Here is a 17,906-nt window from a genome sequence, read left to right as displayed (position 1 = left end):
TGCCATGCCAAGGATGTTGGAAAGGCAAAGCCAGTCCAGGAGGGTAGGGTACAATGTAAAACTGGCCTGCTGTCACACAACAGCTGGTATTGTCACAACATGAACTAGGGCTCAATTTTCAGTCTCAGGCCATATCCGAAAGTGCCATTTACCATTGACAACAGTTGCCACTACCACCTGTGCTGTGTGTGCTGGTCAGGTAGCAAATGGCAGTTAGGTGCCCATGGATCAAACAGACCCAAAATAGAGGGTTCAGGATGACGACGTTATCAATCCCATGTAATTCCTGACAAAGTGTAAATCTTGTCAAATGCTCATGTCTATAGGTGCAATAAACATCAGGTATTGTTACTTACATTATGAAGTACACAGCAGTAATGTCATACCCATGCTGCACATTCCAGGGTCTACCCCGTGCCTGTGTTACAATAGCTGCAATGCCACCTTGCAACATCCCAACTGTCATACTGCTAAGACAATAGCATTGAGGGGGAGGACATATGAGTCTAGCTAGTGAAACACAAACGCACGGTCATGAGGAAATTGAACACTGCCAGGCCCATCAGTGCAATCCATTGTAGCACACATTCGCCAACACGACACACTACCAATGCTGACACCTGTATCGTGCCATGCCAATGCTATACATAGTATGTGGTCAGTCTCATATTGTTAAGTGTGGTGCAAGTGGCATCAGAACACCCACAGCCATTGCAAAGCCTCACCATTGCTAATGTAAGTAGACAGAGGGTTGAGTAGGACAAGAAGGTGGCAGCACACAATTTGGACAGAACCTACACCTAGAGGATGTGACGCAGACAATTCCCCAAACTGCCCACACTACATGTGACATGCAGGTGGGGCATAGGCCTGTGAGAATGCTAATATTAATGACAGGAACAATGAACAGGAACCAAGATTACAATGTCTCACTAATAGGAAGTCAGTAACATCACATTACAACTGCCACAACACAGACACACTAATTGTACAATATCTCATTGCAGAGGACGATGGCTCTCCAGTGGATATGCCTGTCCTGGACTTCCCTGAAGACATGGATGACGAACTGACAAGCATTAGCCAGCAGACCCACCAAGATGTCCTTGGAACCCTCCAGACCCCACCTTCAGTCGCAAGGAGGAGTACAGATGCAGCAGCCATCACAGAGGACCCACCCACCACCCCAATAGTACGACCTGCCAGCTCCAACCCAACTGAGGACTCTGAGGACACTGGTACCACCTTTGAGAGGACAGTAGTGGGAGTACAGCAGGAGCTGGCCAAGGAGGTGTGGTTGGGGATGCAAAATATGGCAGCCCGCCTTGAGGGGATGCGCATATGCATGAGTTAATCTGCAGAACAGGCAGCAGCTATGCAAGCGCTACCATCCCTCCTGCAAGGACTACAAAAATGTGTGAGGAATTTCACCACAGCACTTAGGGAGTTGCCACAAAACCTGGCATCCCAAACCTTTCACTGCGTGCACGAATGCAATAATGACCGCGCTCAGGGCCGAACTGTCTGCCAACCACAGTGATGTAGCGGCTATACTCAAGAACCAGCAGCTCCTCCTTCCTACAGTAATGCCCTTAATAGCCCCACAATTGGCAGTTACTGGGAATTCTGACTCCACGTCTTCCAACACTTAAGTGTGTGTTGCCCCTTCAAACCCACCACCACCAAGGGCAGAGGAGACGACACACACATCAGAAGAAGAAGACGTGGAACAGATCACCTTCACCCATAGGAGTACCCGGTAGCACAAGTTCATGCCACATGGGCACTGATTTCCTAGGTCCTGTGCTTGTGAACATGCCAGTCTTGCTACAGTTGGTAACATGCACTGTTTTCCAGCACACTGTTTACCTTACCACTATGCACTGCAGTTGTCTCTCACTAGCTCATTGGCAATTCATGTTCCTCTGCACTAAATGACAATTCACCCCAGCATGTCCAATGACATGTCCCTCACCATTGCACTTGAGTTGCATCACATTAGACTGCGTCACACTAATGGACTTACAATCCTGGACTATGTAAATATTGCACTACAGCACTTTAAAATAAATAGCACTTACACAACCACTTTGTCTCTGTGTAATGTGACACATCAACTGTGTAGAAGATTTGTGATGTATGTAACATGTCAATGGCCATAGAATGCCAATACAACAGTGTAGAAATAGTGTGGGCTGATAACTATGCACTAAGGTCTGGATTTCATCATCATATGTGCTTCCTCAGGCTTATTTCTGAAGTGAAATGAGAGCAAACAGTTGTGTAGAACAGAAAAAGTCTGCTCCAAAGTATGTATAAGATGAAACTCAATGTGGCCAACATTCCCTTCAAGACAGTCTTTATGTATGTGACATCTCACTATAAACTTTAATCACACACACACACACACCATACAGCAGGAATGCATGTGTACGAGACAATTATCTAACCTGGGAGTACAGTGTAATAAATTATAGGTGTGAGTTATGTATACAGAACTTCATAAGATTATAACATCACTCAGCTTATCAGGGTTCACATGAACATCAGGCTGCAGGCAGACTTCCTATAGTGGCCAAGATTCCAATACAGAACTCAAACAATGACTGATTTAAAAACACACCAACCTTTACAACACATTGGAAACCATAGTAATCTTGAGTGGTGGGCGCAATGGATGGAAGATGCATAGAGAAGTAGCTTTGTTGTAGCTGCCAATGTGACAGCTCTTTTGGAATAGGGAATAACCATGTAAATAATGGGATTCTGATGCAGGATGGAACACAAATGCAAATATTAAATTGACATCGTACACCCATGCCAAGGCCCTGATCCCCAAGCATATGACACATACTGTAAAGGAGTACCTAAAACTTTATTTTACAGTAATAAAGGAAACTTAAACTAGGGGAAACACCTTAACTAACCAAACCTATCCTAACTATACATTACCCACAACTAGCCCTAACTACCCTAAGCTAAACATACTTACCACATTTAACTAAACACTCTAAACATCAACCCCCCTTATATGACTGGAAACATGTAGGACAACATATACTAACCTAAACATACTAACTTATCCTAAACAAAAATGTTTTTTTTTTGTATTTGTTTTTCATTTATAAACACATAAACCCCAACATCATCCCCAACCCACCCACAAAAAAACATGTAATAATATAACACCCTCCACCCCCCAACCCACTTATACTAACTAAACTAACAGCCTACTCTAACCTAACACTAAGCCCCCTAAACCCACTAAAGAAAAGAACGAGGAAAGAGGAGGGAGGGGAGGGAATCATGGGTGAGGATCCAAAATTTACAAATTGGCCCTCCGCAGGATCTTTTTGATACCCCCCAGTCTCCTGCTATTGCAGGACACCTCCTGATTGTCTATCACAGCAGCTGGGGTTGTCTGGGTACCACTTGTAGATGCCATTGCTGGTGCCGGTGCCGTGGTTGAAATGGGAGGTGCAGGAGGTGCAGCTTGTGGAGTCGGAGCAGATGAAGTCGAGGGACCTGCTACAGTGGCTATCATCCTTGGGGCCGCTGTGGTGGTGGTGACTGTTGTGGGCAATGCTGGCCCCCCTTGGGAAAATGCTCTCCATACCCATGTGGCTCTCTCATGGCGATATCGACGTGCCATATTGCGGAACCCAGCCTCCACATCTAGTATGTGGTGGTAACAAACTGCCCGCCTCTGGAATTCCCATATCTCCTGGGCATTCATGTTGGCAGATGTAAAAATAGAGAAAGCCAAACATTAGTGGCATCATGGTGTGAAACATCTACAGATGATATTCTAACACTTCATCAAAAATAGCACATACAGTCCAAATCACAGTACAGATTATAGAATGTCCCTGAGGAATGACATGCCAACGCAGCCTACCCATCAATTATCTAACAGCACAGCAATGCATAACAAGATGTGTACTTAATTAAATAATCTGTGCATCTTTGTGCTGCTATTAGTCACATAACAAATGCTGCAAGTACTCCACATGTGCCAGGCCAACTAATAACTATCTTCTGGGTGACAATCAAGGCACACAAGACCTGTGATTTGTAAATGGAACTGGCTGGACGATATGCAGTTGGTAATCATGAGGGTGCATTTTAGCTTGGAACACATGAATGTTTGAATTACATGTCTGCCTTCTACACTGGGATCATCCCACCTAGGCACACATACTTTCTAGCCCTAACCCTGTGCCTCAGGGGAGGATGGACATGCAACACATACTTTCAAACATCAAGGACAGCCAGGAAGGTTTGGACAGCTGTCCATGGGTTTAGTCAGTCCACCACAGGTAAAGAGGGCTGCCAACTAGGATTGACTCAAACATTGGACAATCACATTGACACTAATTTTCTAAATGTGGAAAATTGTCAACAACATTACATCTCACTGACACCTTTCCGAAATCAAGCACATTGATGCAAGCACCCATCTGGCCTTGACCTGCATGCACGTCTATGACATTTCACTCAAGTGCCACATAAATGGAGTACAACATGTGGAGCTAGATGCTGCCAGAAAGTCAACCATACAGTCCTACATGTTCATTACTTAACAGGGATGCTCAAGTCTGTGGGTAAAACTTCTGCATCACTGGTATGTGTGAATCAGGATATGATTTGCTGACTAAATCATGACACTGGCCACCTCCAAATTAATCCTTGGCATACATGTAGCAACAAATCACCCTGTTCACCTGCTTATGCCTATAGCGCAGCACTCGACTCCCAATATATCACTCTCTGCCACAGAATGTCCAACTTGAACATGTAACAATCAAGTCACATATCAGATCACGTGCCAGCACATCTTAACTTGCAATGAGTCCAACACACAGGAGTCAATCACACAACAGCTGCAAACACAACACAGGACAAAAATTAACACTTACTGGATCCGTCTGGGTCTGCAAATCGAGCCACTTCACCAATTGTATATGGGGCGGGTCCACCTGTAAAACATGGAAGGGTGATATGTGCTCAATGTCTGCTCACTGTACAAAACGAGGATCAACAAATTACTGTGTATGACATTTTATATGATAGAGCTGCACATCAGGCATGTAGACACACCAACAGACATAGTCATGCAAACATGCATTGACACGGTTACTCCAGTGAGTGATAGACACACATATGCACACATGCACTGGCCCTAACAATCATGTGGTGCCAAACATGATTACTCAATTTTGTGCTTAATTAATTCTAGAAGGTACTCCTTTTCATCATTTGTTATTCTGAGAGATATGCAATGCCAAATTCCTGGTGCACTGCAATAACAGTGACTCAGGATTGTGGCTTGTGCATCAAGGGACAATGAGTTACTGTGTGATGCTCATGTGGGTTTAGTTTCGTTCAGGAATTATTGTGCTTTCAATGGTCCATTATATGTGTGCCAGTGTTGTATGTAGGTTATATATGCCACATTGGCAGTGTACCCAGAGCCATATATGCCCCCTATGACAACATGATGGCAGGGATCCTGTGTGTTACTTGATGACAATGTAACGCTAAACATGGATTGGTCATTTATCTGATTCAAAACAACAAAAAGATGTATGCTGACAGTGTCTAATTTGATCATCCATGACAGAATGCATGGGCACAGGTGTAGTCATTGCACCTGAAATGTGTTACTCTGGGCCCTTTGTACCTATATCAGGTATTGTAAATCACACTTTGCCAAAGTCATTAACTTAGAATTGCCAAGTTGGGTGATCTGTTGTATTACAATATAACTGACACTGTGCGCTAATTAAAACATGGGTTAGCAAATGTCCTACTTCTGCAATCTTGATGAGGTAGGTCTCTATTTGAAAGCACCTTGGGAATGGCGGCACTCACAGGAATGCTGGCCTGCTGATCTTAGCATACCACCATGTCTGTGATAGCCTTCATACTGAGAAGTTAATAATTGTACATATGCTGCACTATATCAGCAGGGGTGTACCAAACATAAAATAACAAACAACGTTGTCACTTAAAATGTATAATGGAAGCAGTCAGTGGTCCCTTCAACATCATGCAAATAAATAGTTTGTGACCATGCATTCACAAAGAGCAGGGATCCCATGATGACCCATTCACTTTACAAAATTGTTTGGCTATAAAGTGACACAGATGTTAACTGCACCAGCTCTGTACCAGCAATTGTGGCCAAGGCAAAAATTTTGTTGGGCCATGCTATTCAATGATAGGATTTCAACGCCTATTCCGAAAAGCCACGAGATTAACCTGTTTTGTGCTACTGCAATCTGGTAGCATCCAGGAACAATTAGGTTTGGCCAGGTGAAAGATTTTCTGTCCAGACGTAAACACACAGAAACAATTAACTTAGGGCCAGATGTTTTTTTTTTAACGTGTAACATTTGCTTCATTTGTTTACGCTACAGCTATGGAAAGTAGCACAAAAAAAAATAGATAGTAGCAAGTGTGCTACACTTTGGCATCCAAAAATAATGCACATGCTGCACAAACAAAGTAGAAATATCGGCCTAATATATTAGCAGAGGTTAGGAAGATCTTTGCACGTATGGCCATGAATACTATTCAGACATGGTTTTAAAAAAATGGGGCCTACATTGATTCCTTGTATTAGCATGTGAAATACATCCCATTCCTGGTACAGTCACAGGCCCTGCATCATAAATTGGTTTGTGCTGCATTACCATCATCTATTGACACCAAAGCGGCACTAATTTACAAGATAAAGTTGTCTTTGTGCAGCTTTCGCGTGAACAAATGACGGTAATGCGTTGCAAAAATTGTATAAATCAGGGCCACTGTTTGTTCAACTTGCATTCCACATGTCCACAAACATTGCATGCAGCATGTCACAAAATCTGCTACTGTCACTCCAGAGCATTGTACTGTACACATTAGTTAAATTTGTACTCACCAATAGGGCCGCCAATCACCACACCTAGATGGTCCAGCAGGTCCTGCTCTCGGGCCACCAGGTCAGCCCAGCGATGTTTCAATTGGTGGTCGTTGCGCTGGCTGTTGAAGATTCTTTTTAGGTGGAACAGCACCTTTGCCCACCTGAGCCTCCTTACCCCTGTATCACCCGGCCCCCAGCCTCCAACATCAGGGGGAGGAAGTGGCACACCAGCCACACAAAAGCCCCCAGCTCCTCCTCACCCATTCTCCCCAGACGTGGCCTTCCCAACATCTCAAAAACAATTAGGATAGGAAAGGGTAAAGAGGGAAAAACATGGAAAGAAGGTAGGGAAAGGAAACATAAAAAACCCACAGACAGCCCAACAATACCCCAACTAACAATATCCACAAACACACTCCCAACAGTGCAAAGACAAATCTAATCACAATAAATGACAAAAACACACTTACATAGATTAACACAGACACTTACAAAAAACAGAATACAATAGCAATTGCACACAGGAGACAAAAGCACAATATTCACAGAGACAACTCAATACACAGCCACACAGTCTAGAATAATCACAGACTGCAAAGCGAAAGTGAAAGTACACCCACTGTACCATTTCTGTAAAAAGGATATCCTATTACATCACTTCCTGTCTCAATTGCGGGGCTTTTTTTTATATTGCTGGAAATGTTATGACGCTTATGGGGTTTGCATCAATATTTTTTGATGCATATGCATGAAAATTCCCCTGCATTCAAGGATCAAAATATTTTTAATGGATAACCAATTTCATGGGGTGCCGTGTTGGAATTAATGCTAGGGACCAATCGATGTATTATGGGTGTGAGTGTCATTTTTTTACGCATATGCATCTTTTTTTATGTTTTTGCATCAAAAAATCTGTCTTTAACTGTGCTTGTGTTATTTTTCATTTTTTAACATGCATGCAGCTTATAACTATACAAAGATAGGATGGTATGACCTGCAGTGTGTGTTCTAGTGTTTGGGCACATGTGGCAGACCACACTACTGCGGACCATAACACTTATGCTGTTGTGCCGGATTAGCTCTCTTAACTGACTCAACAGCAACACAAACTTTTGGAATAAAATTTGTATTTTCTAGTTTGAGCAGGTGTTGCATCAATAGAGAATACCAAGGCTACACAACTAAACACATCGACTCATAGCCTGTGTGTTTATGTCTGTGAATTGGCTCTTTAAATTGTTGCTGTGCCTCTGTGTGAACGTCACAAGATTGTTTTTGCATAATGTGCATGTAGGAATGTGTTATAATTATGTATAACCATCAGATGCCATTCATTGAGGTACATCAGTCATAATATGTGTTTGTTATATCTGTTGCGTCTTATGCTGTGTGTACTTCCTTGACTTTGGGGACAAAACATTTCCCATGACGAACTATACACAGGATAGAGAGAGGACGGTTGATAATGGCTATGTCCGATATGTAACCCATCACATTTATTGACATGTTGAATACCACCTCATGGTCACTTGTGTATACTACCCATGAGTCAGGCATTTGAATATGCTAGATAGGTACAGTGTTTGTGACACAGAGTCTCAAATCTAATACTAAAATTGTTAAGAACACCACAGTTTGAGTCATGTAAATGACCTATGTTTCTCCTGTGGCTGTGGAGGACCAGCAGACCATGCTGCATGTGTTCACATATTTCCAGTAGTTCATTGCACAAAGGCGTCCAGTTCAAGTGTGTGGCCATGTGTACCATGTGTCAGTATTGGCCTCCATGTTGTCACAGTTACGTGCAGGTCTGGGCTCTAAAATTCCTACTGCAACAGGGAACATCAGTGCCTCTGTGCTGATTAATCTCACAGCTAGTGACCACGCAAGCTCCATCAAAAGGTGGCGGCAGAAGTGAATCTGTGTGTAGACCGTCAGGGCACAAACATGTATTGTCCTTACATGCACATGCACAACCCTTGTTTGTTGTGATGGAGGCACCGTACCGAATCCATGCATACAGCCATAAGCACACTGTCACTGTTTGTCACTAATGAAATCATGCAAAACCAGACAAGGGATGGGGGCTGGATTAGGCCATTTGAATACATGTCCCAGAACAGAATACGATAAGTAAACTGATTAAACTATACTATACATTTGAGGATTCATCATATACCTACCAGACACAATACGCCAGGAGGAAAGAGAGGGCATGGAAAGCAACTGTGAGACAAATGTAGCCACAAGGAACCTTTACGGTTAACGCAAAGACAAGAATCAGTCAGCCTAACAGGATGCTGGCTCTGACAGGAACAAACATGAACAAGGCAAATACACAGTGAGCAGACTCTGACTGGGAAAAGCAGGAACAACACTTTGGGAACTAAAAAAAAGTTTGTGCTGCAGTCTGCTACGTTACACAATCCCCCAAGGGCTCTGGTACACAAGTGATTTGTACGCCAATGCACAACTAGGATATTCTGAAAATGGCAGCTTCTAAGCAGTTCCAGACAGCAGCAAGGGCAGGGCAGTTTCAAATGGCTGGTCTGCATGAAAGTGCTCACAGGTGTGTGCACCTTCAGTCTCTCACAAGTCCTGGAGTTGAGAATCAAGGTCAAAGGGCCAACTAGACCTTTCACATGGGAAGCAATGGACAGCTGATTATAGGTCCTACCGACTACCAGGCAGTGCATTATCGGACCTGAAGTCCATGCAGACTGATGAACTATGACTATGGCATGCCATACTGAAGAGGGAAGCACACAGGAGTCAGAATGGGAGTCTGTGTGTGTGTAGATGAAGATTCTCAGGGTACAGATAGTCCATTTACAGGGCCCCCTAGAGAAGGGTGGGCAGAGACTGAAAACATGGCAGTGGCAGGACTTATTACCTGGGATGGACTGCACAGGGCATGTCTTGTGAGCAATGCTTGTCATACCTGGGGAACTCATGCTATCCATTTTCAGCTTAGATGGGCTTCTTGTCACACATGCTCCTTGCAGAGATAGCTGATGTCACACTTACTGCTGTCAAGGGTCTGGTCATACATTCCTGTTACCAATGCAATAACACATCCACTGCCTCATGTATGGAACAGTTTTTTACCTTATGATTGATGGTGTCTTAGTTGTGTGTCATTTGCTGCAATGGACCATGTTGGCAACATGGATGTGTCTCATAGCTGTGGTCCTCTGATATTGCCCTACAAATGTGAAATAGACAGGATATATGTCATTTACACTGTGTGTAACGTTTGCTGTACATTCACACCCATCAAATGTGATGTGGCTTTTTTAGTATCCTAATCTGTATTTCTCCAATGCTCCATGAGGCTATACTCTGATTATGATTCCTAGGGATCATGTGGTGCATAAATAATTACCCAGAGCATGATTCAGTGATGAAGTGAGGTGTTTAATTACATATGATAACAAAGTGGTGATGGCGACTATAGTTAAAAGAAGTTTTGTACAATGAGTTGTCTCCTACGCAATCCTGCAGCTGTGTTTGGATGTTCCCCCTCATTTTCACAGACAGCATCCTCCTCTTCAGGCATTTGTGGATCTGGTTCATAGAGGGGAGTGGTCCTCCTCACACAAATGTAGTGCAGGATGGCACAGGTCAAAATGATCTTGCAGACCATTTCAGGGGAATATAGGAGGCTGCCTCTGGTGATGTCCAGGCACCTGAATCTGGACTTCAGGATGCCAAAAGTCCTCTCAACTATGGTGCGTGTCCTACGATGACCTCATTATAGGCACGCTCTGCTGCTGGGCTTGGGTTGGCAATTGGGGTCATGATCCATGGTTGGATCCTGTAACCCTGACCAGCTGAAAGAGAAAACGAGGATAAGTATTTGTTTGTTGGTTGCACCGTGATTGTCACTTTGCATGGCAGTTTTTATCTTGTGTCGTCTGTGACTCATCAGTGTGGTGTTTTGTGGGATCCTAGGCTTCTGTGATCTTCTTTCTGCATTGGCTTGTTTAACTATCAAAACTGGTGTTTGGCTGACTGACATGATATCAGTGGTATATTTAGAAACTTGCAGTTCAGTGTCCTGTGCGTTCTGTAATGTGAAAGAAGTGTCCGTGTGCCTTCACTGGAGGTAACATGATACTTCCACACACACAATCAATTCCACTGTGGTGGTAACACGGTTGCACTATATAGCCTGAACATCCCATCCAATTTGACATATATGATTGCAGATGAAATGCAACAGTGAGGCCCTTTGATTTGGCTAGGTGACAACGCATAACACATCTCCATAAGTTGGCAGCACTGAAGTGTTCACAATTGACAATGCACAATTATCCCATGTGTGACAATTTCTATGCAAACCTATTTTTGTGCCCTCCCCGAGTTTGCTCATGTGCAAACGTGTAACTACAGTACTGAACTTGCCCCAGGTAAGCTAGCTAACTTGGTTGTGGGGGTGAAGGTTTTAGTGTCAGATGGTCCATCTGCCTGTACATCTGTAATGTATATGGAAATTGTCTCAATACGTATGTGTAGCAGTGTGCACTTTGCATTAGTGTCACATCCACATGTTTCCATAGCACAGTCCACTTCCTTATTGCTAGCTGGCAATGTCACCCCAGGAGAGATGTGAGATGTTGGTACTGTCTCAATGATTCCATGTCACCTTCATTAGAGTCAGCATCATCATGCTATGTGTCTCATGTCTCACACACCCCTTACACAGGACGTATTGCTTGGGAGGGTGTGGGATTGAGTGTTATTGATGTGATATTGAAAGGTTCATCTTCCAAGTTGTACTGCCAGTTAAGGCCATGTCATTGTCACTGTGTAGTTTTAAATTAGTCCTGTGTGGCTCTAGAGTGGAATCTCTTGTTTTTTGGATCTGTCATTTGTCCATGGGTGTGTATCTCATTCAGTCAGGATATCAAACATGACTACCAGTGTCACACCTCAGTGTCTTCCTGGCCATGTGTCAATGTAGTGGTGTATGTGTTGTGTGTCCTACAGGGTTGCTGTGCTGTGTGTAAATAACTAGGTTTCTGTACTTACCAACAAGTAGGCCATTGCTATATCGTCCATCCTGGAAGTGCTGATTGATGGTGCTGTGGCGGAAGATGAATGAATCATGTAGACTCCCAGGATACTTTGCCATGATGTTGATGAGCAATCCATGGTGATCCACAAAGGCCTACACATTGAGGGAGTGTGTGAGCTTCCTGTTGCGGTATAGATGCTCCGTTGCAGCAGGTGGCACAATCCGTACATGTGTGCAGTCAATGGCACCAAGCATGCGCGGGAAGCCATGAATTTGATAAAACCCCTGTTTCTGCTGTGTGTTTGGGAAGCTGATGTGGTGTGGTGTGAGGGAGATGATGGCATCCAGTACCTTGGGAAAGGAAGGCAGAGAATGAGGGCTGTGAGATTCGGGCAACCAGGGCACCAGTGATTTGAAAAGAGCCACTTGCCAACATGTGCAGGACAGCTAGCAGCTTGGTCTCTGGTGGAATGATGTGGGGTGTCTGCAAGCTGGGTGCCAACTGTGGCTCAATGGGGTGCAGCAGCTGCTGTATGGCTTGCCAGTTTAGTCTGTACCTCTGGATGATGTCATGTTCCCTGAGGCCCTGAAGGGTTGTCCTGGTCCTGAATATCCTCTCCTGCCTTCTGCATTGCCTTTGGGGTCCCTGTTGTTGTGGTGGTAGCTGCTGCTGTTGCTCCTGTGCTCTGCGTCTTCGTGCATGCTGGATGAATAGCACCTCTATGTCTTCCTTTTTTGAGCTATGATGGTGCTTCTGTGAGTTTTCCTTAAGTAGTGGTGTGTTTGCCCCATTTTAACACCTGCCTTGACCCAGGCGTTAAATTTTGCCACAAATCGGGATTTGTGCCATTTTCCAGCCCCGCCTACCAGATGTGATCCTTTTTTGCGTGGTTGGATAAATATGGCGCACAGGTGTTTTAGTCATTTTTTTTAGACAGGAACGCCTACCTTGCATCTCATTAACGCAAGGCAGTTTCACACATCCAGAAAATGGCACACACTGGGATATTTTGACGTTAGACGGGTCTAGCATCAAAGTATAAATATGGTGTTAAGTTTGCGCCGAATTAGCGTAAAAAAATTACACTAATCCGGCACAAAGGGAGTATAAATATGGACCCAAGATTATTGGTAATGGTGGTATATTTGATGTATTAAGCCATAAGCATAATTTGCTGATCCTCTCACTATATTGAGCAATAGACTAACTAAACTAAAATGTAGTGATTCAAAGGTGGCAATGGCCATAGGTTAGACTTTTTAGGTGCATTCAGGAGGGGTTAATATATAAATGTCATGTAGGTGTTAAGGAATGTCACGTTTTAGTTTAATTACATTTGAATAGCTGCATCAGCCATACATGAGTAACCTTACACAAACAAGATGGGACTGAGCAGAAGATGCAGGTAGACATATTTCGATCTACTATGGGAATGTCCAAGGGTGAGTGGCGTCAGGGGGTGATTAATGGCAAATATCTTAACCACGAGGTGGAAAAACGTGTGTAACCCACATTTACACAATGAAAATTGATTTGTGAACTATCCACAGAAAATACTTTGTGCATGAGTCTTGGAAATTAACCAGTAATTAATATTTAAGATAGGAGTAAGAAATGATTACTAATGGATAAAGCTTTGTGAACCAGGTGGGTAGTTTTTAAATCCCATAATACACAAAGAGCAGAGCGTCTCTTGTCCCAGGTGCAAAGATATGATCCTCTCACCAGTTGTATTAGAAAGGATAAGTTGTTCAAGAAAGACTGCTTACCACCAGTACTGAATTGACTTAGACTGAGTGCCATCTCCACTTGACCTTCAAATCAATTCTAGGACAGAAATATCGTCAACTTCAAACATTTGTCTTACCTCTTTTGCTAACTTATGTCCCAGCTCTGGAGTCAAGGGTTTCTCCTTCACGTCATTCAATCTGGATAAAGTTTTTGGGTCATCTCGCAGATCAACCTGGCAAAAAGAAGTATTAAATGTAAGAAAAGCTGGAGCTATACAAAAGCCCTGGAAAACTGACCACAGGAAAAGTTAGTAAACTGAGACAACACCAATAGTTCTTTCGAACTTGTGAGTTGCTGTACCAGTAGATAAGGTGACAGAGCACATTTACTGTTGCCTAAATCAAAAACCAATTTAGATTCAAATGTACTTGAGGTGTCCTTGTCTCGGAACATCAAGGTCCAGATTTACTATCCTTAGCTTGGTTGCTCACACGAGGCAAAGTAGCACAAACAGAAGGGTTAATCAAAGTTTGGGAGCCAAGGTTGACTCAATCACACCGCCAGATGCTCAGGTGCGTAGTTTGAGCAGTAAGATTCGCGGAGTGTGAACTTCAGATTTCCCAAGAATAACACTGGTTAAGTACATTACATTATAAGCAGGGCAGGGGGAGGACTTAAGGAGCAGTAGGAAAGTAGAGAAGTGCGGACTGTGAGGGTTACTTAAAACTCAACATTGTTTAAAATAACCATTTTTAAGACCTTAAAACAGAGGTCAGTGTGTGTGTATGTAAAAATTCCGAGTCAAATCCAACAAACACCTCACCATAATTAAAGCACCTGTACCCAACTATTTACTACAGAATCTCTTACAGTATAAATCCCTTGCAGGCGTCTGCTCAGTTACCTTTGCATATAGCACGGATTAAATCGTTTTAAGTGTTGCCCTAAAAAGCATTTTTTTGCATGAGTGTGGCTGATGTCATCATTGGCATGTGATGCATAGCAAATCCGGCCCTGTGCTATTTTTTGGACGTTTGTGCACCTAAAAAAAAAAACTACCAACCATGCTGAACTGATCTGGACTGCGTGGAAAGAAATCTTTCACAATGGGCAAATACACATTGCACCAGTCTCTCAAAAGACTACATGTGAAAATAACAAATACCAGACACCATGTCACAGTAGAACCCCGCCAATAGCCTGAAATTCCAAGCAGAATAGTAGAGAGTCGGAATTGCAAGGTAAAAAGCACAATGGCTAGGTGGCTAGATCCTTGGAAGTGGATCCTTGATCACTTGAACTTGCTTAGCCAAAAGGGCTTTTTGGCGTTAGCTACCTTTACTTCACCTCCAGGGATTTCCCTTTTTGGGCTCTCCTAGAGGCTGTCTTTCAGGCACTGTTGTCCTTTTCTAAAGGATTTGGGGGTGGCAACCTCAGGATTAAAGGAATGTGGCTGTGGGAAGACTTCACAGAGAAGAAAGGACACATACAACAATACTATACGGACACATGAGAGTTAGTCTTTGAAGGATGGGGAGGCTAGCGTTCCACGACCTTTGTTTGTCTCCTGGAGTTTAAAGAAGAAGGTGACTTGTGTCTTGGTACGTGAGGTTGACTGATACTTGGAGTGGGTAGGTTCAATAGTGAAGTGTACATTGAACCATTCTAGCACGATTAGCTAGAAGGGAACAATTGGCACTGGCAAAAGCTAACAAGCTGTCTCCAACTTGATGCTACATAGAATGGAGCTCTGAAGGAGCCAAGCGGCACCCTGACAATTCAGATCTTTTGGATCGTTTCATTTCTTCCCTACAGTGTAGCTGCTTATCTTATATAATATAATGAAATAGCTACCTGTTCTCTGGCTTCTCTACAAATATATCTTTAACTTATCTTTTCGTTTTCTTCACATGTCAGCTCAGGCTTTTCTCCCCTGCCTTTCTTTTTACTTCCATCTAGTTTTCTACATCACCATTATTTGGAAATAAAACAATGTTATGGGGCATTGCATAAGGCACACAACTCTGATAATTTCAGTGTGGCTTTGCCTAGATGCTGCTACAATCTTAGTTGATGTGTTTGAAGTTTAAGGCTTCCATGGTCAGTGAGCATCACTGGAGGGCTGCTCCTATGCTAGGAACCAGTATGTGGGTATAATATGTTTTGAAATGTTCTATAGCATCCAAACTCAGGACCACCTATCAAAATGTATCTCGTATAAAGAGCTTAAATGAAAGCGAAACATCATGTGTCACGAGATTATCTCAGTGAAAATGGAACTGTGCATGCAGAGAAACTACATCATTGAAAACTGACAAAAGAAATTACAAATGTATGGACTAAATCTACCAGAACGGTATGAAGCCTTAGATACAACACATTCTGATTCTTTGACTGGGTGCTTCCACTATCTGCGCTGATACCTTCCTTTGTCTACTCCCCAAACTGTGACTTCTGTTTTGCCTCTATACTCCAGCTTCTCCTTGCACTCATTAGCACTTGTGCTCAACTTCTCTGTTGGACACTAACTATTGCATCTCGTGCTCACCCTGCTCCTCCATTACTTCCCTAAGAATTTCTTCTTCTAGTTTTCCCTTTACATCCCAAATTACTTTGACATTTCTCTCATTCGTTTTTAGGGTCGAGTCTGCGTCGCATGCGCTTGCACATGCGTTTCGCTGAGCGAGACGCTTTAGGAGTTAAAAAGAACTCGGAGCCCCATCCACGTCACATCAGTGTCTTTCATTGGCTCGTGGGCTTGCCGGTTAGAATCTGCTTGATTTCATTAGTGGAAGGCATGCATACGTCATGCCTTTTCCAGTGGATAGCCCTCCTCAAGAGCATCAACCAAGTATAGAAAACATACGAGGCTCGCTGTTTTCCGTCCGGTTCGTGGACTACTTTTTCTCTATTTTCCCAATGCGATCTTGCTTGGAAGAAGTCGAGCGCATTACATAATTTCGACCCTGTTAAACACTTAATTGCACTTTTTCCGGTTATTGCACTTTTGCCGATAGGTTTCATGACGAGTGAAAAGTCCGGTTAGGAGTTTACAACGCTATCAGCTCCAACAGGAGCAAACGCGAGACCCGTTGCATTGCAAATGCTTGTTTTAATGTTGTTTCTATATTATTGTACTTTATATAGCACTTTGGCTTAAGCGATCTAGACATTCATTAAATCAAAAAGAAATTACTTTAAAAACAATCAATGGCAATGCCAATTGGTTGGGTTTGTTTTAGGTGTATGTGTTTTTTGTTCTGCGTTTGCATGCACTAGCATACATAGCGTGCAGTTACCCTCAGTAATACAGACAGCATCTAGATATGTATCGGTGCACAAGCAAACCGTAGTGTATGAAGTTAGACAACACTAATACAGGCAGGTAGAGGTAGCTGTTGATTGGATGGATTAATTGCTTGTGGGTGTGTGTGAGGATGAACGAATGATGGGATGGCTGTGGGCATATATGACGGTGAGTGGATAGATGGATAGATGGATAGGAATGGTTGCATAGCTAAATGGATGCACATGTAGACGGATGGATGAATTCCGATTGTGGATGATTGGTGGATCTAAGAGCAGATGTATGCAGGAGTGAGGACATATATGAATATAGCATTAGAAGCAAGTAGAAGTAGGTATATGTAAAAGTATGATACATTTGATTTAATTTGAAGTGAGAATAAACATAAGTAAGTGTAGAAGCAGGCATAAGAAGGAGTGGCAGTAATGTAGAAGAACCTTTAGAACTAAGGGTACGTGCAGTAGTAACAATAGGAGTCAATTTAAGTTTAGGAGTATGTGGAAGCTGAAGTAATTGTACGAGTCATGGTAAATGTAGGAATGAGTGGGATGGAGCAACAGAATAATGATTCCACTGACATCTCATTCATTGTTGATTTATCAGTATATACGGTTAGAAAGTGCTGGACAACTGAGAGCCTGCAATCTCACAACAACCTTCTTTTACAGGGCTGGGGCTTGCTGCTGCCGCAGGGTCACTGCAATGGCATGGGCAGCCTGGAAGACCCAACAAGTGGCTTGCACTCACATTCCTCTTGTTGCTGCTGCTCACACGGCTCAAACAAGACACAGAAGAAACTAACTCGAGCAAAAGGGAACATATGTGGGTGAGGAGGGACTTGGTGAGCAGCAAGCTGTGATCAGTGGTCAGGGCAGGGATGGTGATGGTAATGATGTGCCTCTCCCCACGGTGTGACTGGTGGTCGAGGTGGGGCTGC

The 17,906-nt window shown here is 43.3% G+C and overlaps 1 protein-coding gene across 1 annotated transcript in view; it reads right to left on the bottom strand.

Annotated features, from left to right (window-relative positions):
- Positions 1 to 17,906, bottom strand: part of RHOQ (ras homolog family member Q) — a 253,252-nt gene that overhangs the window by 28,745 nt on the left and 206,601 nt on the right. Inside the window, exon 4 of the mRNA XM_069234021.1 lies at positions 13,799 to 13,894. Within this exon, the coding sequence (XP_069090122.1) occupies positions 13,799 to 13,894 (96 nt within the window). The remainder of the gene's footprint in view (positions 1 to 13,798; positions 13,895 to 17,906) is intronic.

This window comes from Pleurodeles waltl, chromosome 5, assembly GCF_031143425.1.
Source record: "Pleurodeles waltl isolate 20211129_DDA chromosome 5, aPleWal1.hap1.20221129, whole genome shotgun sequence".
NCBI classification, from domain to species: Eukaryota; Metazoa; Chordata; class Amphibia; order Caudata; family Salamandridae; genus Pleurodeles; species Pleurodeles waltl.
The sequence above is the reverse complement of the archived record's forward strand: the minus strand, read 5'-3'. Positions and strand labels throughout refer to the sequence as shown.